Genomic DNA, 22,313 nt, shown 5'->3' with positions numbered 1-22,313 from the left:
GGGCTGGAACAGGAGGCAGGTGGAAAACAAGAAAGAGCTGGAGTGCCCTTAAGGGAGGGATTTACGATTGTGAAAAGTACTGTACCTTTCAGCCTTATTTCTGTTACCTTTATGGAAACTGATTAGAGCTCATCTATAAGAATGTCAGCAAAACAACAGCATTGTATGTAAAAACCAACACGTTTTTTTTTAAAAGAAGGTTTTCATGTAAACTGCTAGAATTCTGTGAACAAGCAACAATGTCGTCTGTGAACAACCTCTGAGGCAAATCTCGTGATATATTTCGACGTACAGAAAGCTTTTGGTAAGGTTCCTCTTAAAAGGCTTATCTTTAATTTAAATGCAATAGGAATCCAAGTTATGTGTAGGGACTGAAAACTAGTAAATGAACAGGAAACAGCAGGTTTAATCAGTAATTGTAAAGATGACACCTGTGGGCAAAACCAGAAAGATCTTCCCATCTTTATCTCTGCACTGATTCAAAATTCAAAATGTAAAATTTTCCCCTTGAGCAGCATGTTTCTTAAGAGGTCAGGGGACATGAGGAGGGATACATTTAGATGTTGACAGCAAAAGCTACAATATCAAGCAGAGTCAGGGATTTCTGGGAATACCCAGGATTCTGGGTATGAGAGCCAGAAGGAGCACTAATGAAGAGCAGCAGCAACATGGAGCACTCTGATCTGGAAAACACTTGACAGAGTCCTGACCCAGCACAGTGAGCACCAGCCACAAGCACAGGAAGCCCTCACTCCTGTTTTGCAGAGCCCAAGCTGGGCAACTAAAGCACTTGGTAAATTAAGGGTGTAGAACATTAAGATTTTTATTCTGGATTATAAACTGTGCTAATGTACAGTACAAAGACAGGATCAGAAAATAGTGAGTAACAATTGGAATTTTCTTATTCTAAACAGTTGCACTTTGTGCCACAGATCACACTGAGAAGCAACATTATCCAGCACACTCTGTCCTCTGGGGCCTTGTGGCCTTAACAGGTAATGCGCAAGAAACCACAGGTAATTCTAAAGCAAAGCAATCTTACAGAGAAGACCATACCGCAAAAACACAGACCTTAAATATTAATAACAATGGTGCTGTTTTTGGATGAAAGGTCTTGCCTTGATTTGGGAAAGAAACAAAGACTAAAGTCAATATTTGCAGAAGGTCAGAGTGACTCAGGTGAAGGGATCCCCCCCAGTGCTCTGCATTAGAGAAGAATCTGAGGAATTCTTCGTCCTGGCCAGGCTGTCCTCCTTTTACATAACAGTGAACTGGAGATGAACCATCAGGAGGAGAGCTCACTCCAGCGTGTATGTGAAGAGTTGAGTGGAATCACATGAGCACAGCTCAGACAGAGGCCCAGAATGTTTGAACAGAACATGTGAGGATCTAAAAGTACAGACCTTGAGGCATGAAATAATGAATTACAGACACAGCACTAACTGTGTGGTAGGAACCTACATGGCATTTTCAAAGTGGGCAGCAATAAGGATTAATTTTCCCACGTCTTCTTTATGTTATACCAAATTAGGCCAAGTGCTCTTAGCACAAGTGTGTAGGACGTGGTTTTACCTTAAAGTTTCACAAAGAATGGTCTATACAAAATCCTGAACTGATTCTGAACTGAAGCTGACATTTAGATCTCAATTTAAGATGACACCATTATCATCATCATCCACTGCTCAATTGAATCTGTATGTGACTTTCTATTATGATTTTTCATCACCAAGAATCCCAAAGCATAGTGTGGCACATACTTCACACCCCACTGAAGTGCAGTCCCACTGCACAGCAGATCAGGGAGAAGAGTGAGAAATTTCTTCACCAGATAGACATTGGGAACATCAGGACATTTGGGTTGACCAACCTATTTTTACAAAAAGTAAAATGGTGTGGTGGGAAGGTCTCCATCTAGTAGTCCACAAATTCCACTTCCATGGAGGTTCGTTGGAGGATCACCATCCTGTTACTGAGGGCCTCCCCAAGTTTCGTCCACAAACCTCTGCCTTTCTCACCCATTTTGCCCCTACTGTAGATAAGCAATAATTTCACTTGGCCACCTTACTGAGATTTTTGTCCTTGGTGTAATGGTCATCCAGTGCACTCTTCACAATGACTTGTGAATGTTACACATGATGGGCAGCACAATTTAGTCAAAGGGCTCCCCCTTACCTGGAAAATCATTTTCCCCTAAGAATCATTCAGAAACCAATTCATTTTTGTTCATTTTATTTCAGACCTGGTTTTCTGTTGGTTGGTTCTTGGTATTATTTGCCTCTGACAAGCACTTGTGACATTTACTGCAGTTTCCACAGGAAGAGCAGGTGTGTTAAACATCACTGTCCTTTGGACTCGTTTTCAGATCAGCTTTGATGTTAGCAGCATCCCCAGTGCTTTTCATCCCAAAAGACAGAGGAGTAGCAGTCATAGCCTATTTACAGTAAGTAAGTGCAGCTCTGGAATCTTTGGTGCACTCACGTATCTCTTAATCTGCTTAACTAGCAGTGGTAGTGGTGTCACCACTCTTGAACCTTGTTTTTAGCTACTTCCTCTAGAGCAGGGGTGGGGAACCTTTTTTCTGCCAAGGCCCATTTGGATATTTATAACATCATTCGCAGGTCATACACAATTATCAATTTAAAAATTAGCCTGCTATATTTGTCTGGAGCCCAGTCGATCAAACAGCCACTTGCTATCATTGAGTTCCCTGCCAGGTTTTCCCTTCACCTCCATGAACTAATTGACTTCATCCCACAGTTCGTAAAACACAGTGTGTTAACACTTTCGCAACGTGTACACTCCCAGCCTGCCTGCCACTGACTTTCCTCCGAGTCAACGCAATACAGGCAGACGTGCCGCGGGCAGACGGCGAGAAACATGCGTGTCTGTCCCGTCATGTACTCGTACTGTATGTGTCCTGTCTATCCCGTACGTTCCTGGACGTTCCTTGCTTGTCCCTCAAAATTTACGTTATTATTATGATTCACTTAATATAAATTTATGTTGCTATGAAAAAAGCTCCTAGATTTATTGAATTTCAAGTCCCGCCTGCGTAGGGCTGGGCGATATGGCCAAAAACATCACGATAAAAAATGTCATATCAGTTGAGATCTATAATTATCGCGATAAATGTTAAATCATTATTTCTTTCAAGTTAAAAGGCAGATTTTTTTCTCCTGAGTGAAAGTTGAAGAAACCAGACAGTTAATTGGTGAATTAAACAACTCTTTATTTTAAGAACACATCACTTGCCAAACAGCAGAAACATTAAACAAATCTGTTAGCTGCCCGGTCCGCAACACGCACGCGCACTCGCGCAGTATTTAGCGCGCATGCACGTATCAAGCGTAAAGCGTGAACATTTATCGAACTTTTGTTAAAATTATATCGAGTAAAATTATATCGCGATAATTAACGTTATCGAATTATCGCCAGGCTCTACGCCTGCGGTTGCCTTGGCAGGGCCAGACCAAATGATTTCCCCACCCCTGCTCTAGAGGGAGACATGTCTCCTACTCCTCTGTTACCACGCTGAAACAAAAGTGGTGGGAAGGACAAAGAACAGAAATAAAGACAATAGAGGAACAATTCCAGGTGAAATTAAATTTATTTACATCAATGCTATATCTACCTATCCAAGGTATGAGGTTATTACTAGTCAGTTTGTATTGAGGTACTATAAGAATGGCATGCTACAGTACAGTACTGTACAGTATGTTCATTCCCTTTATTGCCAATGTAAGATCATATTTTAACTACTCCTTCAAGCTGGGACAGAGTAGGGGGTCTTTGTCCAAGCAGACACAGTACAACAGTTTTCCAGAAACAGGTCAGTGGAGTCTTTCAGTTCAAGAGGTCTTGGCTGGTGGTCTGTGAACTTAATTCTGCCCTGCACTGAGTCTGCCTGCTGTCGGATCCTGTTGCTCAGAAGGCATGAAGCAGGATTAGGGTCTGGATTGCATTTTTCATAATCACCCTTTCATCACAAATGAGTTCAGCACTCTGTGTTTAATATGAGATTGAAGCATTTATGATGCTGTCAGGGACAAGTATGAGGCAGGGAAAATTGCTTTCTCTTATTTCAGAGGTACAACATCTGTTAACAGCTGTAAACAGGAGTGGGTTAAAACAACTGCACATCACTGTGCAAGCTCCCTGTTACCATTATGTAGCAATCACCATTTTCGTATTTCACTGAAAAGGCACTAAATTGTGTGTTTGCAGAATATAAAACCAAAATGTATCCTCAGTTACTATGAACAAAACATCTCTTTGATTTTTTGTGTTTGTTAGAATATTAAGAACTGTCTGGACTGTCAGGCTATTATCTAGCAGGATTTTGCATTGATGGGATACATGCTGAGGGGTGGGGTCTGTGAAAGACATCTGGGGACCCCACACCTCACCAAACACAGAACACAGTGCCCCTCTAAAGCATGTACACCTGTGAATTTGTCTTGTTATCTGTCCTCTGCCCAACACAGGGGTTCTGCTGCAGAGAAAAGTGGGAAAGTTGCACTCATCTCTTCTAGGCTTCTGTGTGGTTTGTAGTTATCAGCCAGATGGAGGGGTCATTGATAATTCTAAAATGGTGAGGATAAAGGGAAAAATAAGTAGGGATTTTCCATTTTATAAAAATCCGGAGAATCTGGATCTCTAGCTCTTAAAACAGAAGGTTGAGTGCCATCCAGTCAAGTTCAGAGCACTACCATAGAGAAAGGACACTCCCGTAACTTCCTTCACACTGAGCAAACAAATGTCAGTGCTGGAGCAACCTTTTAAACTAGGGCCCAAAAAGTATCTAAACTGCAATAAGGCATAATTACATATTACATATTACATATCATACAGTGTATTAATATAGAACAATTTTATTTTACACAAAAACATTTGTTGATTCACTTTTAACATGATTTATATCTTTTGCAGTGGCATAACAACACTTACAGTACTTGAACTATATTGCCATTTGTAACCGATAAATGTACTTGTACAATGGATTTCATACTTACAGAAAGTCTCTCGATTGTTAAAAAAAAGTGTAAGACACAAAGTGCAGACAGTGCATCAAGACAATATACAAAAAGTAGACAACGTACAAGTAAACATGTAAACAGTTCGAATGTAAACAATGCAGACGTAAACAATGACTGCAGACGTGCAATAAATAAAAACACAATGAGGTAGATGGTGTAGGTGTGATCCGAGGGACACGGCCAAATGTGTTCGCCAATCGCACTGCTTGTGGGTAGATGCTATTGAAAAATCTAGATCAAGTAAGAGTCTGTATGCTCTTGTATCTCTTGCCTGAGGGCAGTGGGGTGAAGAGCTCATGTCCAGGGTGGTGACTGTCTTCTGTCATGGCCAGAATTCTACCACGGCAGTGGTCCTCATAGAGCTGTTTAATCTCTGTGAGACCATGGCTGATGATCTTCTGGGGCAGGTTCACAATTCTCTGCACTGTCTTTCTCTCTCTCAAGGAAAGGTGTTGCTATACCACAAGGTGATCCCGTTGGTGACGACGCTCTTGATGTTGCAGCAGTAGAAGTTCATCAAGACAGATACTGGCATCCCCCATCGCTTGAGGCACCTCAGGAAATAGAGGCGCTGCTGAGCCTTCTTCAAGATAATGCCTGTGTTCACAGTCCAGGCTAGGGCATTATAAATGTGAATTCCCAAAAAACTGTTTCCACTTCCGTTCCATCAATACTGAGTGGGCGCTGAGTGTGCAGCCTGTGTCTCCGAAAGTCCACTATTTCTTTTATTTAACTCATGTTCAAGTCCAGGTTATTGCTATGAAACCACCTCAGCAGCTGTAAGACTTCATCCCTGTAAGTGGACTTGTCATCATTGCTGATCAGGCCTATTATATTGGTGTCATCTGCAATTTTAATGAGGCGGCTGTTGCTGTGTCTTGCTGTGCAGTCGGGAGTGAATAGGGAGTACAACCTTGGACTCAGACAGCAGCCATGTTGGGTGCCAGTGCTCAGGATGAGTGGTGTTGATGTTTTATTACCTATTCGCACCACCTGTGGTTTCTTGATTAGGAAATCCAGCAGCCAGTTGCAGACAGAGTTGCACATTCCTAGTCCCCTGAGCTTTGTCACCAGTTGGCTGGGTATGATGGAATTGAATCAGCATTCAATTCAATTTAACTGTAGCCCACAAACAGCATTCTCACATATGAGTTCTTAGTGTCCAGGTGTTCCAAGGTTGTACGTAAAGCTAGGGAAACAGCATCATCCACTGATCTGTTCCGGTAGGTGAACTGCAAGGGGTCCAGGGCCTCTGTGATGGAGGAGTTGATGTGTGACAACACCAGCTTCTCCAGGCATTTCATCACCACAGATGTTAATGCTACTGGGTGGTAATCATTCAGGCACATCACCTTTTTCTTTTTGGGGAGTGGAACAATGGTGGTTTTTTTTGAAGCAGGTGGGAACAATGAACTGTGACAGGAAGGAGTTAAAGTTGTCCGTAAACACTGTGGTCAGCTGGGCTGCACATATCCTAAGGATGTGGGATGGTATCCCTTCAGGCCCTTCAGCCTTACGGATTTTCACCCTACTCAGAGTCTTCTGCACGTCCTGCTCTGAGAGTTTCAGAACAAACTCGCCATGTACTCTTGGGGTCTTCTCAGCAGCGTCTGTGTTCAGAGCATCAAAGTGGGAATGGAAATGTTTCAGCTCATCAGGCAGGGATGTGTTGTTTGTGTCAAGCTCCTGGCTGCAGGCCTTGTAATCCCTGCCACAGCCTCCGGGTCTCAGCGCACTGTGTTCCAAGCTGCACTCTGTAGTTCCGTTGAGTGCATTTTATGGCTTTTTCTAATGCATACTGTAATTCCCTGTACGGCTCTTTTTCACCCAATTTGAACGCGGCAAATCTATCTTTTATTTTATTGTGCATTTCGTTGTTGAATCACTGTTTCTGATTGGGAAATGTCCTCATTTTCTTTTTTGGTACACAAATGTTGGTGCAATATTTAATATAGCTGGTGATCGCATCACATAATGTTGTTAACAACTAGTTTTTGCAGTATTGTCTACTTGGACCATACGTTTATCTTGTACTGGGGTTGTAGAACAGCTTATTAGTAGTTTCCCAAATTCAGATTTAGACTAAAGGACCAAAGATCCAGAACCACTGCGTACCATATTTATAGAAATTATTACTGAAACTACAGTAGGATTGGTGATTTCTTAAGTGAAATGGAATGTAAAATCTTGATAGTTTTCCATCTTCTAAATGGAACAATATGTAGCGTGAGAAATTACATTATATTCTTGTGAAAATCCTACAGGAAAAATTATATGTAGATCATTTAGTTGATGAGAGTAAACTCCTGCTTGTTGTATACAGTTGTCTAGCAGGTGGAAAATTAGCAAAACATAAATCCATCTTTCCAATTTCCATACCACTTTATACAGTACTTGAGAGTCACAAGGCAGCCAGAATCTATCCCAGCAAGCAACAAGTGCAGGGCAAGACAACATTTTTTAATTAACCTATTTGTATTAATCGCTGAAGACATAATAAGGTATACATTATTGAACCTGTATTTATTGCTCTTGCAGTAGGTATGTCCAGTGTTTTCATTATTATAGGCTGATGTAATTTGGGAATTTTTGGAAAGTTGATTCAATACAGCCATTTGAAATACCCATAAAAGTACATTCTGCAGACACAGCTCACAGATCCTCACACATCTTTATTATTATTAACCTGATGACTGTGTGTTTTTATGGAGACTGACAATGTGCAGTTGCCTAATATTATAACATTGGACCTGCGTTTCTGAGTTCCTTAACTCTGTCTCTGATCTCTGTTACTTGCTTTGACTCGCTGAGCTTGATGATCATTTCCAGTCACTGAGCCGCGTTACTTTGCAAATCAAATAAATGAATCATCCAGGGACTATTGACCCAAATCATTTGATTTACAGAAATAATTTGCTCAAAAAGAACAATTTATTTGCAAAGCTCTGTCCACCAGCATGATTGTAGTTTTTTTGAAGTTTTTACCTTCTAAATATTTGCACAGCCTGGAATGTTTTGTGTGAGAAAACTTTAAGGGAATTTTTGGAGGAAACAGCTGCCACTCATACTCAGCAGACAGATCTTGGAGGGCAGTTTTGCATCAGCAGTACACCCCGATAAAATCTGAATCTCCCTTCACTGGCATTCAGTACTCAAGCTCAGAGCTACACTGGACTTACAGAGTCAGGTTACTGTCAGGAAATGAGAAGAGAAAATGAGAAGAAGCATTTAACAATACATGAAAAGCACTGTACTAACAATCTCCACTGCAATTCAATTTTTTTTTTTTGCATGTGGCCATACCACGTGCTTCTAATAGATGAAAACATAATTAAAACAATTAGCAGTCATGAACTGATACAGAGCTGCAATCTGAAAAGCAGCAGCACCAAGCAGGAGGGAAGGCAGTGAGTCAGAAATGCTTTTATTTCGTCAGGAAAAATTGCCAGCTACTGTATTGTCAAGGTCAGCAGCATGATGGGCCTTAGTAGTAGCTTCTGACACATATTTTATTTATTTCTGCAAAAGCCTCAAAAAGGAAAACTGCATATAGGAATATGTTCAGCAATCCTTCAAAGCTCACATAGCTTTACAACATGCTCAGCCAGGCAACAGAGCTTTCATCGAAGACAAGCTTCATACTGTGTAATTTACCAAAAGGCAGATACGGTAGTGTTATGTGTATTTCAAGCCGTGCAGAATTGTGTGTAACTAGAGGTTATTAGGCAGCTGAAAATCCTCCAAATAAATGACTGGAAAAAGATAAAGTAATGAGCATGTTTCAGAAGGGGTCATTGCCTGTATGACTGAACAGTAAAATTTCTGTTCACCACACATAATACTATATACATAATAAAAAATATTGTATTTTGAGTATTAGGAATTGCAAGGTCTAAGACCACAGGGGAATGGATGAAACCCTTTCTGGTTCCACCAGTGCATGATTACACATTTCAGGTTCCACCTGTACCTTTACTGCTGCCCAAATTTGCCAAACTTTCACAAGGGAGACTATGCATGCAAGACCATTCTTACAACTTCAAACCCTGCACTGCATTTATCTACAGTAAATCCAGCAACAAGTCACCCTGGATGTCAAACATAAACCCATGTGTCTATTGTCACGGATTTGTGGCTATAGTACTTGGCTCAGTTTGATTTAACAGACTCGGAGTTCTCTCTCTTTTGGGAAAATAAATCCTCCCTCAAGTCCTGACCACTCTTGTTTATAATCCTCCCTGGACAGAATCATCAGCAGTCAAATGAATAAGTAATAATGAACAACATGCAACAGAAACATGATGTGTATAACAATCCACAGAACACAGATTGAAAGGAGACTAGAAGAGTTGCATCGACAGAAATGATTTTGATTAAACTTGTGAAAAAACTCGATCAATTACTCCCTTGCACAAAATGATCTTGCTGTTTTGAAATTGTTTCATCTCATTTCAACACTCTAGACCACAAGACTAGGTGTTTCCAACTCTGGTCCAAGATGACACCTGTGTCTTTTGGATGCCATCCCATCTCTCTTAATCCCCCAGGCTATTCAATTCCTTTCATAGAACTGATTGTTTGATTAGACCTTTTCAAGTCCCTTGTGCTCAGGTTTTGCATTCAGAAACACTCTATGGTACTTGAGTTGTTGTGTGTTGCTGATATCTTTCAAGAAATCTTTCTGTCTTTCCTTCACAAAATGGCTGCATTCGAGTCTTTGATAAATTAAGTACTAGCAGCCAAATGGATGCACTGAATGGCCTTATGTAAAGGAACATAAAATATAGATGAGAGCCATGGTAAATATGCTCACTTAACATGGTAAACTGACATTATGCAGAAGATTTGTCCACTGGTGTCTTAACTGTTCCACTGAAGGGAATGGAAAGGATTGTAATTCAGAACTTCAATCAGCAAAATAAAGCTGCCCTTGCAACAGGGGCTACTGAATGTTTGTAAAGGGCTACCACTCTCTTCTTCACATTAAAAACTCAAAACACACAGGGGCAAAAAGAGACCCAAACGAAAACAAAGTAGAGACACAGCTCTGACCTAGAGTTCACAGCTCGCACCCTGACCCTTCCTGAACACTTGTTAAACATCTTTAAACATATAGGACACTGCAATGTCTACACAATAATCTCCAAGGAGCATCTTGCTGTGATGGGTATTAATATTTGAAAAGAGCACAAAACTGGACTGGCAATCTTTCAATTAAAGATGTCTGACTTCTGCTCTTTGGGACAAGGCAAAAATCCATGGTCACTTCCTCCAACAGAGCTCTGCACATTAAAAACACTATAAGATGCAGTTTCAGAGCCCTGTTATCCTCTGAAGACTCTTGTCTGCTCCCTTCCTTCACTCTCCACTTTCTTGTCATAAATGTGTTTTGAAATTGTTGCTTTGCCCAGTGTCTGCCTGGTTAGGCTCTGACTCGCTGCTACCCTCTATAGGATGAGATCATGGATTATGGATGGAGGGATTAAATGTTTTGCAAACCTGATTAACTTCCCACCTCTCATTTCTAGTTAGGTTACTGCAGAGGTGTTTGTAATGGTGGCTTGTAATTAACTTAAAATAATATTTAAAGTCAGTGCTGAGGAATGGCATTAGACCTGTATCTGTTAACATCAAGTTCTTATTATCTTATTGAGTTAAAAGAAAATAACATACAATACAGTAAATATATTGTATATACTGTATACTGCACTGTACTCTGTGTATACAGTATGTGCCAAAGTCGCAGTCGGGAGATCCAATACAGGCGTGTTACTAACATTATCAATGTTCTCATTCCACTAGTGATTTCCACTGCAATAACAAATTTGACTGTTGGCAATTTAGTTTAGTTTGGGCAACAAGAATGCTCACATATTCTAAATGGGATTACAGCAACTAAAGCTACTATAAACTGCACGTGAGCTGTTCTCTACTGCTGAAAAGGACTGAATGTTCTCAGTACACTTCTTATTGACCAACAGTCAGGTGTTATTGTACAAATTCTTTGATCTGAGCAAAACAGTAAGTTGAACATTAGTATAGACAGACAATTAGCTATTGCAAATGCAGAGCCAGTGCACAAAGCTCCTCCAAATAGCTGAGCTGATACTGAAAGAAATCAGCCCACACCTAACACCTCAGTTCTGAAAAACTGAAGACATTGGTTTCAGTGCAGTTCATCTGGTTATCTGACAGGGCTCCTTTGAGATATACTGTACTGGAGTCAATCTTTTCCATCAATAGCCACAGTCTCTTCCGACTGCAAGTTCCAATCTGCCCAAATAACACAATTCAGTGTAAATTCCATGTTTCAGTAATGGATCCTTCTATGCAGCTATCTGCATGTACTGTACCAACACTGTGACCTTAATCGTAGTAAATGTTAGGATTATATCAATCTTTATCACAGATGAAATATAAAAACCTATTTCTCATCTCCGCATTCTTAATAATTTTCCAGAAAACAAAAAGTGGGCAACTTCAATACACCGACTTCATTATCTTTTTTTCATTCTACACCAGAGTGCAGAAAAGAATAGTGTCAGGCCAATTTCTTTTCTATCAGGGGCTGGCAGCCCCTTTAGGCGTTTACTGTGATATCATGACACAGGAAAGCTCTCCCAGAAGAAACTATGGTAAGACAGAGCAAATAGCTTGTGAATAGCATGGAGCTTTCAAGTATCAAATGTCAAATAATGCTTGTAAAATAAAAAAGAACTGATTTTCTGGTTCACCCTCAGGGAGGAGTATTGTTCTATACATCACCTGTTGTAATGGAATGAAGGTCTTCTATTTATTTAATCACACAACTCTGCCGAATTAAAATAAGTCTTCTTGTCCTTGGTGTAAACATCAGCCTTCCAAATTGGCTCCTGCCTTTATCAGTGAACTGCTAGCTTCCTACACATCTAGAGTACATGTTGTTTGTGCACTGTGGACTTCTTTCAGTTCCCAAAAGAACATCTGAACCCTGGGAGACCAGGGTTATGAACTGTTCCTCCAAGGCTGTAGAATGGTCTTTTGTTAGATCTTGTGAGTCAACCAGCAATTTCAAATTTCATCTCACAGCCCAATCAGATCTATTGATTGATGTCTATTTTAATTCTGCTTAATTTCCTGTATTAATTTTTGTATACTTGCCTCTATTGTTTTTGCCTAACTCTAATTGTGTCTATAAAAACAAAGATGCTCATTATTATAGATGACAGTCTGCTTCTGGCCCTGCAGACACATGACCAGAAACCACAGATCCGTGGAATTAAAATCAGCGGTCTTGGTACAACTGAATTGTGAATTCTGGAAAAACACCAAGCACAAAGAAAAGCAGACTGAATATCCATGTCTAGCCTTTGGCATCACACCGATGAATATCAGATTAATCAAATTTAGGGTCACAATTACAACTTCAGATTATTACCTTGTGTTGACTCCTTGTTTTAGGACAGACAAGCCACATGAGAGGAGAGCCATGAGAAAGAAATTCAAAGAACCACAGAACCAGTCTCGCTGGCTCACAGAGGCCTGGTGTCTTGGATGCCAAGAGATCACCTCATCTCTGATGAGAGTCAGATAAAATGGACTTCTTGGCTCATTCTATAACTCACAGGGATGTAGGAATTGTTTGTCCTTTCTGAGGAATCAGCCTCTTTATTGTTGTGTCCAACTGCTGGAGGCAGACCAAGGTACTGAGGTACTGAATGGCTGTTTCTTAGAGGAACAAAGCTTTTCTGTGCTTGCTTTCATAAGCTCACTTGGACCACAGAACCCAAAACACTTCTGTGCAGGTTTGTCCCAGCTCCACAGGGTGAATCTGTTCTGAGTTAGCCTTTTTCTCTTTAGCTTCCCAATGAGATGATGAACCTTTGATGTATTTTTTATGCTGGTGTGGGAGTAGCTTTGCTACCTTACCACTACAAGGCCCTGAGTTTGATTTATGACTTTCTGTGTGGAGTTTGCATGCTTTTCTTGTTTCATGTAGGTTTAACCTAGTTTTTTGGTTTTCTCCCACCTCTCTTACCTCCTACATGCAGGGTAGGACTGACTGGCTGCTTTAAAATGCTGCATGTGCACTGCAGTTGAGGAAAAGAGCCATTCTGGGCACCTGTTTAGAGTCTGTGATAACATGTAATACAAATTAATTGGTTGCAACAGCAGGCAAGGCTGTGACACAAAATTAATTCTAGGTTTCTCTAAGCAACTCTTGTCTCACATGCCAGAAATTAAAATCAGTTACAGTACTTTCAATACAAAAAAGAACATAAGAATAATAAAACAAAAATGGTATAAATGAGAAGAAGCCATTTATATGCACAGTAAAGGTACACCAGAAAATGTGATTTAAGTATACTGTATACAGTATGTTGTGTATATACTTTTTAGCAAGATAAACAAGATAAACACATCAAATTCAATGCAAAAATGGAGTTTCCATGAATGAAATAAAGAAGTGGCTTAATCATACCTGTACAGTCATCCAGGTACTGGCTCCCAGTAAATATTGGCACAATTCTCAAATTCCTTGCCCTTATCTTTCAAGGCATTAAGTGGATTGCCATTTAGGTATTTACTGTACATGAACCCACCAGACTTCTCATAATGGATCAGAAGTTTGAAGGACAATGAACATTTTATGGGAAGCTTTATGGGAGTCTTTCGTTCTAAAATTCCACAATTACTCTTGTGCCTGAAAGGCAGAAGAGCAGAACAAATTGGTCACTTATTACTAGTGCATCACAGGCACCAGCAACATTCTCTCTGTGGGTTTAAGCAAACAAAACAGCAGAGAATCAGACCTGCACTGCACAATCTCCTGGTATTTGTACATAAACAGGTTACATTCACTGACTGGGACAGTGCACACCTGAATCTCTGACCGGGACACTGCATATCAGAATCACTGACAGAGACAGCGCACATCAGAATCTCTGACTGGGACACTGCATAGCTGAATCTCTGACTGGGACAGCGCATTGCTGAATCTCTGATGGGACAGTGCACAGCTGAATCTCTGACTGGGACAGTGCACAGCTGAATCTCTGACTGGGACAGCGCACACCAGAATCTCTGATTGGGACAGTGCACAGCTGTATCTCTGACTAGGACACTGTACAGCTCAATCTCTGATTGGGACACTGCATAGCTGAATCACTAACTGGGACACTGCACATGTTGCCAGGGTTTCTGTTATCACAATGTGCAATGCTGTATTTGTCTCTGCTACTTGTTGTGCTTAGTGTTATATAAATAATATGTATAATATCTAATAATATCTTCTGTATATATATATGTCATAATAATATAAAAACTGCCTTTCTAACACAGCAGAAATCTATAATACCTCTATGGCTTGAGTATAAAATGTACTGTGCTACCTGAGCAGGATAAAAGGAAATACAGATAGAAACCCCAGAGAGAGGTGCGCAGCCCTCTCAGACACTAGCTTTCACACGCCAGGCACCAACGCTTTCACTGCATACAGTACAGTATATCCCTACCTACAAAATGGAAACAAAGAACTCAATTTTTCTACCTAATAAAAATAAAAAGCTAAGCAGAATCATCGCAATCGCAAACAATTACGATTGTTTCTCTGTTTCCCTGCTGCTGTGCGGTAATTCCCGGACGTTATCATAACTGTCGATCCGCAGAGCGTCCCCCCCGTCACCGGTGTGAAATACGCGCTCTGCTTGCGTGTGCGCCGAGGATTCATTCGCTCCGATAAGAAATTTCCTTCTTTGTTTTTCGTTGTTGTTATTGCTGCTGTGAGACAGATTTAATTAAATGGCCTTCAAAATTGTTTACAGAAAGAAGTTTTCATTCCTATGGGAGACTTGAGAGAACAACCTTATAAAAACAGGAATGTAGTCCTTTAAAAAGCAACTACGGTTGACAACAGCAGCACATGTTTAAAGCAATCGCAAAGCCTGGTGCCTCAGATGATTATAAAAGACCACAGTTCGTCTGCCAGTGTGTACAGGCATTTGTGCCTCTCTCATTCATCTGCAGATCTTCTGGAGTGGAAAACAAAACAGAAAACCCTATCCTTGAGAAGCTTTCCATGGAGTGCATGGAACAAAGTGGTGAGCGCAGCTCTTATTACTGTAAGAGATCATATTCCTTTGTTAGCTTGTGCACATTTTAAAAAATGTTTTCCATTATGAAGTTTGACCCACATACTGTAACATACTGATTTTACCATATTTTGAAAAACCCTTTTTGAGAAATGGGTGGCTACAGAGTACTTAACTGTGGGATGGTTTGTGTTCACTCCAGATGGGACTGGGCAGGTCAACGAGCATAATGCCAGCAGCAGATATCTAAACACAAACCTCTCACATCCCTGCTCTACGGTCTCATCTGAGGGGGTGAGAGTTGCTCACAGCGTGTGTTAAATGATTGACAGCCTGCTGGCCGTAGAGGCAGGAGCACTGTTCCAGTGTGTTTTCTCCACCTCCCTGGTAGTGATCATGACAGACTCCACAGCTATCACAGTGATAGGATTTCATTTTCATGGTGAAAGTTTCAGCCTACAAGCAGATGCTACAAATTCTGTGACCACCTGCAGCAACTGCTCACCCAATTAGTGTACTTAGCCTCTCTTAATGACAGTAAAACCTTCCCAGCATATTTTCCTCTGCAGGAAACATAGGCTCCAGTCCTAAGTGGGATAATCACAGACCTGCTTCCTAATCCATCAAACCTTGATCTTATTTCTGCAGTCGATCTCTAACACACAAGACTCAGCAGGTAAAACTAAACTCATACAGAGTATGACTCAAGGCAGCTTTTACACAAAGCACTTAACACAAAACCTGCCACTGTGCTAGATGGACAAAACTCCTTCCAGGACTGTGTTTCCAGAGGCTATGAGTGAGTTTCTGTGAGTGTTGCATTTTACTCAAGTCTGCAATGGCAGTTCAGTAAACAGTAACGAATACGCCCCTGCGCATAACAGGGATTTTAACTGCCTTGGCTGATGGTCTTCTTTAGCTCAGCCGGCGAGACCCCTGTTGAGGGCCTCCCTTTGAGGGAAAATTCATTGCTATTGAGCTTCCAAGCTTCCTTCTGTAATATGCTCCGTACTGCAGTTTCACAAGAGTAAGCCCTCCCCCAACACTTCCACTAGGACTGTGTCAACCAGAGCCCAGGAGAGTGCATCCACCAGCCAACCTGCTTCTGGAGATTAGGAGGCCCTCTCATTTTCCTACAGTAAAATGACTCTGTAGGAATAGCCACAAGTTTAAATACCAACTTTTGTCACTCACCTCGAATGGTTTACTGTATATTTCACTATATCATGTTTCAATGTTTTTGTTTTATTATGCATGTTCACATGATTTACTCTACCCTTTTGTACATTTTTCCACTGCTTTGGAACCTGAGCTGTTTCCCTGTAAGTATTTATGACCCTGCTGAAAGTTAGACAGCTATTTGCTCTTTTTTAACCTAATGGCTGCTCTGTGAGACAGCTGGCCTGCTTAACCTTGGTTCTGCTGAGCTACAGTGTGGTAGGATTTGAGGAGGCCTTTCAGTCATCAGCTTCAAAAGCATTATTTTGATTATATTGAGACTTTTCAACTGGATTCTGAGATGCACAAAGCTGTAGAGATGGGAAATGTAAGTGAGGCACTCAAGGACAGAATCCTGGTGGTTTTACAGTGAACTTTAAAAACTCAGTTATTATCACTAGGAAAATATTTTAACAAGTTCTTGTAAAGAAAATACTTAACCCGATATTGACTTTCAGAGCTTAGCAGGAATGAAGACCATCCATAAGGGTGGCTGAAAATTTCTACTGAAGGGAAAAGATCATTTTAAATTAAAAGATTGTTGTTTAATATTTTATAGTATTTGGCTGTTTTCGTGATGAATTACGAATTTCGAATTTCGTGTTCTCTTACAACAAAGTCATTGTTGTAAGAGAACAAAACTTTTCATTGAATGGGACACATTTAGCGATTTATTCGAAAACAGAAAGCTGCATATTCCTGGACTTTGTCCTGGGAGATAGGGTGCAAGGCAGGACAACACTCCAGGCAGAATGCCAGTTTATTCCAGGGTACAATTTAGGGACAATAAGTACAAGTAGGCAGCATGTCTTTGGGAGGAATCAGGAATCAGAACACTCAAGCAAGCATGTGGACAACATGCAAACTCCACACAGAAGGTGCAGAGAACTGAATGCAGGACCCAATAACTGTGAGACTTCAGCAATATCCACCACTCCACCATACTGCTCCTCCCACCGAACAGTAGGCAAAGGAATGTTGACAATGAAGTTTGTTCTTAACTTGCCTGTCAAGCAAAAAATAATTTGGTATCTAAAAACAATAAGAATTGAGCTTCATATGTCTCCAGCCTTTCACTGATGATACATGACAAAAACATTACTGGATGAAAAGCTTGAAAATAAAATAAGAACATGAACTGAAATAAAGAAGCAATGATTCTTTCTTTGATGGTAAGAGAAGAAAAGAAAAACGTTTCGGCTTGTTTTGTTAAATGGTTTCTAATCTGATATAGTGGCTTAATCGCCAATCAACAATGTATGTTTTTACATTTTTTTGTTTCTATATTAAATTTTTTTAAATTATCTATTTTCTGTTAATTACTGATGTAATATCTGGTTTGAATTCTTGTGATAGAATTGTTCATTCTGATTAGTGGCAGAACATGTGAGTCCAGACAAATAAATGAGCAAAAACTGTAGATACATATAGTATATCTGTCATTTATTTTAATTTTTGACAAACATTACATTAATTAATTCAGCACCTGTCTTCTGCACTGAGAATAACTGTGAAGCTGGGATCTGCAATGTCTGGAAAGAATCAACTGAACTACCCTCCCGGGCAGCCTGCCTGTGCAAAGCTGAAGATAAAGACTCACATGGAAAAACATCCTCCGATCAAATGCCATCTCCTGACAGCCAATATTTTTTCACACTTTAAAATGGGTGTTTTCTGATGTAAGAAATCTTCATCCACTTCCAGAAATATTATTTGCATGAGGCCAAGCAGAAGTATAGACATGAAAGTACCTTCTAATCTGCAACACAGAATACAGATCTTCACATTAAAGGAACCACTGCTGTAACTTAGCTTGCTCCACATGCTTGACATGGTTTAGAACCAACCATGGGCATCAGGCTAGTGCAGATCACATGAGATTCACACTGATGTAGATGATTGCAGGCTGTAGCTACGTCATCGTCATTTGTACAATTACAAATCACACCAGTCCGGCTGGCACTTAGCTATAAGCACAGCTGAAAATCCTGCCAGAAGAGCAGAAGGTTATTACTTTCATCTTATTTGATAAATCAACATTTCAACCCAGCACCAATCACGAATTACAGACATGGGACTCAATGGCGGGATCCCACTAGACAACAAACACAAGCAGCCTCTGTCACACGTGAACCTGTCCAGAACAGGGCAGCCGGACAGGAGTTTGGTCGTCAATATGGCCCAGAAGATCATTGGCTGTGGTCTCACCGAGATTAAACAGCTCTATGCGGACCACTGCAGTGGTAGAATTCTGGCCATCACAGAGGACAGTCACCTACCCGGGCATGAGCTCTTCACCCCACTGCCCTCAGGCAAGAGATATAAGGGCATACCGACACTTACTACTAGATTCTTCAATAGCTTCTATCCAGAACCAGTGAGACTGGCGAACACATTTAGTCATGCCCCTCAGACCACACCTACACCATCTACCTCATTATGATTTCTTATTTATTGCACATCTCCAGTCATTGTTTACATGTCTGTATTGTTTACAATCAAACTGTTTACTTGTCTACTTTTCCATTGTCTACTGTTTGTTTGTATATTGTCTTGACGCACTGTCTGCACTTTTTGTTTTTATACTTGTTTCACAATCGAGAGACTTTCTGTAAGAATTCCATTGTACCAGTACATGTATCAGTTACATATGGCAATAAAGTTCAAGTTCAAGTTCAAATTGGTAGGAGAGATAAAGCTTTGACTCATCCAACCAAACACATTTGGTTGGGAATGTATAAGGTTACTCAATTGATCAGGCCTACAGGGGCCCGATGACGTAGATTGTTAACCATAAACAAATCAATCAATCTAAGATGGAAAGTGCAAATTACACATTGAAAATAAAATGGTGGAGGGAAGAGAGAAGTATGACCTTTTGTAATTAAAACCAGAAATAAAGAGGTGCTCGAGATGTCAATATCAGTGTATCTGCGCGCATCCACCCAGAACAACTCGTCCTTCCATGCAAGGTTAAACAGGACCCAGCAGCAGGAGGAATCTCACAGAGGGTATGCAGTCTCTGAAACATGCCTCTGCACTCGTGAGCCAGGGCCTTTGTTCTTTCCAGCAGTGAGAAATGTAAAGTCTACAGCAGGTTCCAGTGCCCCCTGCCTGTAGGACTACTGCAGGAACACCCTGTAGAGCACTACTGCAAAGGGGACAATGTTAAGGCAGAGATCAACTGTTCTAACAAGTCCGCGTCCATTATACAGCAGCAGTGCAAATGTACACAATAGGCTACGTATGTCACTTCTTGCCAGGCATGTATTTTCTGGTAGGATTTGTAATTGAACCAGCAATGAGTGAATTTCAGGGAAATTGGACAGCTGTCTGAGAACGACAGACCGTTATGTGTCCAGAAAAAAGAACAAAACCCTGATTTTAACGCTAGCGCACGAGAAATTGTTCAAAATGGAAGAGGCAGTGGGATGACCTCTCTCGAGTCTTCAGGAGCCAATGAAGCCTGAAAAAGAGCTGAGGTGGTTCTGATTTGGGACATTTCTGCAGGATTTCAGCAGGGTCAGCGAAGAGGAGTGCTAAAGTAGCACATCATGGGGCTTTGTCTTTCATTTAAACTTTATGTAACAAACCTAAGACAACCTGTGCTTCACTTCACAAGAAATTCATTCTACTGTTAAAATAATGACCGGCCAAAAAACACAGTGCAGACGTATGTACAGATATAGACACTAACTCAAATGTCTCACAACAACACACTGTGGTGAAGGTCACTTCAAGGGGTGAAGAAAGAGATACGATTTGCAGATAAAACATTTTTACACTTCGGCAGAAGAGTGTAAGAAGCACTTCCTCACTTTCAAGCAGCTTCCTCTTCCTCACTGTTATTAAGCTGACATGGTGGGGGGATTTAGAATTTCCTCTTTCCAATAAAGATTTGGTTTATTCTCAGACCAACAAAATTTGGATCACAATTTTGGGTCTTTGTGGATGAGCAACAAGATGTGGGCAGCACAGCAAACTGCTCCAGGACCACTGTCAGGACCAGCAGAGCTTTTATCGCTCTCAGAGCTACATTCCTCAGGTGCAAAAAGATCAAGTATCAATACAAATTAGAATATGAGCACACATCCAATTCACCCTCTTGTCCAGACCCTGACACATCAGATAACCAGACTGATACTAGGGGAAAAGACATAGAAAATGTCCTTCACAGACGCCTACTGAAAAATAAAAAGCACTAAATAAAAGCTTCACACAAGAGCAACAAATTAAAGATCTTTTTTCAGTGCATTATACAAAGAGCACAGACAGCACCTTTTTGCAAGAGTGAAGCACAGACTTTTCACTTCCAAGCTTTACTTTTTCAACAGGTACTACTGTTAGAAAAATACCCATAGAAGAATATTAACAAGTCCACAACGACCACCTCCTTAGCTACCTGAATAACCAGCTCATGTCTTTCGCCCTCTGACTACAGTAGCCGGATACGCACCCCGTTTTCCTAAGGGGCTGCAGCTTAGAGGGGACTCATAGCCCGTTTTCAGGGTCACACTAGGGGAACGATGATGAGAGCAGAGCACTCACTGTGGTGGCGAGGGGCGGCAGCTCCACCAGCTTGTAGGCATTCACCACGGACTCGTTCCACACAGACAGGCTCTCCACAATGCGGGTGCAGTTGGGGTCCTGAGGCGGGCAGGAGATGCCCCTTCGGATCGACTGCATGGCACCTTTTCTCCAAAGACTTGAACAAAAGGTGAAAAAAATGCGTTCTACAAAGAAAAATGAAAGGAGCAAACAAGTCTTCCTAGTGCAGTGTCCTGCGCCTCAACAGCAGAGCACCCCGAGCGTCACTTTTTAATCACACGACAGAGAAAAAGCCCTCCTTCCCTGCTGCTCTCTGGTGAAAAGTTGCCGGCTCTCTCTGGCGTGTGTGTGAGACACAGCTGCGTGATGCAGGCTCTGCATGCACACCGCTCTCAGCATAAGCCACATATCCTCCTGCTCTCTACATGCATACATATATAGAGAGGGGCTGCACATGCTCAGTTCCTCCCCCTTTCCTCTTAGCCACTCTATACCTACAGTATTCAGGGCTGACCTTACTTTCACAGATTAAAGCCCTTTCATATGCCCACAGTCATCAAAGGGCTTTCAGCAACACCCCTGTTTCCTACTCACTCGTCACCTCACCTTCATTTAAACCACATGGCATCGTTTAATCTCTCCTTAATCTGTGTACAGGAGTACCTGCTCCAGCCTCAGGAAAACAGCTGTGGCAAAGGTACAGTATAATCCCCATCTTCTGTTCTGTGATCGCAGATGAGAAATTGCCTGTTCCCTTCTTCAGAAATCAGTTCTTGCCTTCCTGCTTTGGTCGGTTTCTCCCTTCTGCTATAGCAAAACAAAAGGAGGAGTGTGAGGTTTATGTAGGGCACTGGACTAAAGATCACAAACATGTATCAGGGGCAATTAGCGCATAGCTTTGGCACAGCAAAAGAGCAAAAGTACAGGAGCATTCAAAATGTCTAGACTTATTAGCTGATAAAACCTTTTTTCCCCAGTTTAAAAAATACTTTGAAAGCAGCTTTAATTTGTCAATCACTTTAAGGATCACAGTGGTTAGATAATTAGGCCCTCCTGAAACACAGAAAAAACTTTATTTCACATCAATGGATGAAGCATTTGTTTGCCTCAGAGGATTCATGATAAGAGCCCAAGTACCAAATGTGAATGAATGAGGTGCTTGGCACCTCAATACCTGTCTGAACTTTTATCGTCCTACTCCCCACCTCGCAACCTCCGCTCTTCAACTTCTGCCCTCCTTACTGTCCCCCAAGCCCGTTTACATTGTATGGGTGACAGGGCCTTCTCCTGCTATGCCCCCAAGCTCTGGAACTCTTTGCCCAAAGATATCAGAGAGTTACCTTCTCTAAACTTTCAAATCTAGACTCAAAACCTTCTTCTTCAGAAAAGCCTTTACTTAACTGGTTCCATTCTTCACCCCTCTGCTCTTCTTAATACCACC

The 22,313-nt window shown here is 41.2% G+C and overlaps 1 protein-coding gene across 2 annotated transcripts in view; it reads right to left on the bottom strand.

Annotated features, from left to right (window-relative positions):
* opn4a (opsin 4a (melanopsin)) overlaps positions 1–21,262 on the bottom strand; it is a 55,141-nt gene extending 33,879 nt beyond the window's left edge. The window contains exon 1 of one of the 2 annotated variants that reach the window (XM_006630896.3): positions 20,873–21,262. In XM_006630896.3, coding sequence (XP_006630959.3) covers positions 20,873–21,010 — 138 coding nt within the window. In that variant the 5' untranslated portion in view covers positions 21,011–21,262. Of the gene's footprint in view, positions 1–13,497; positions 13,659–20,872 lie in introns of those variants that run through there. The other variant, XM_015347905.2, reaches the window with a different exon arrangement.
* Between the last annotated feature and the right edge of the window lie 1,051 nt (positions 21,263–22,313).

This window comes from Lepisosteus oculatus, chromosome 4 (assembly GCF_040954835.1).
Source record: "Lepisosteus oculatus isolate fLepOcu1 chromosome 4, fLepOcu1.hap2, whole genome shotgun sequence".
In the NCBI taxonomy this organism is placed as follows: Eukaryota; Metazoa; Chordata; class Actinopteri; order Semionotiformes; family Lepisosteidae; genus Lepisosteus; species Lepisosteus oculatus.
This window is presented reverse-complemented; position numbering and strand designations above follow the sequence as displayed.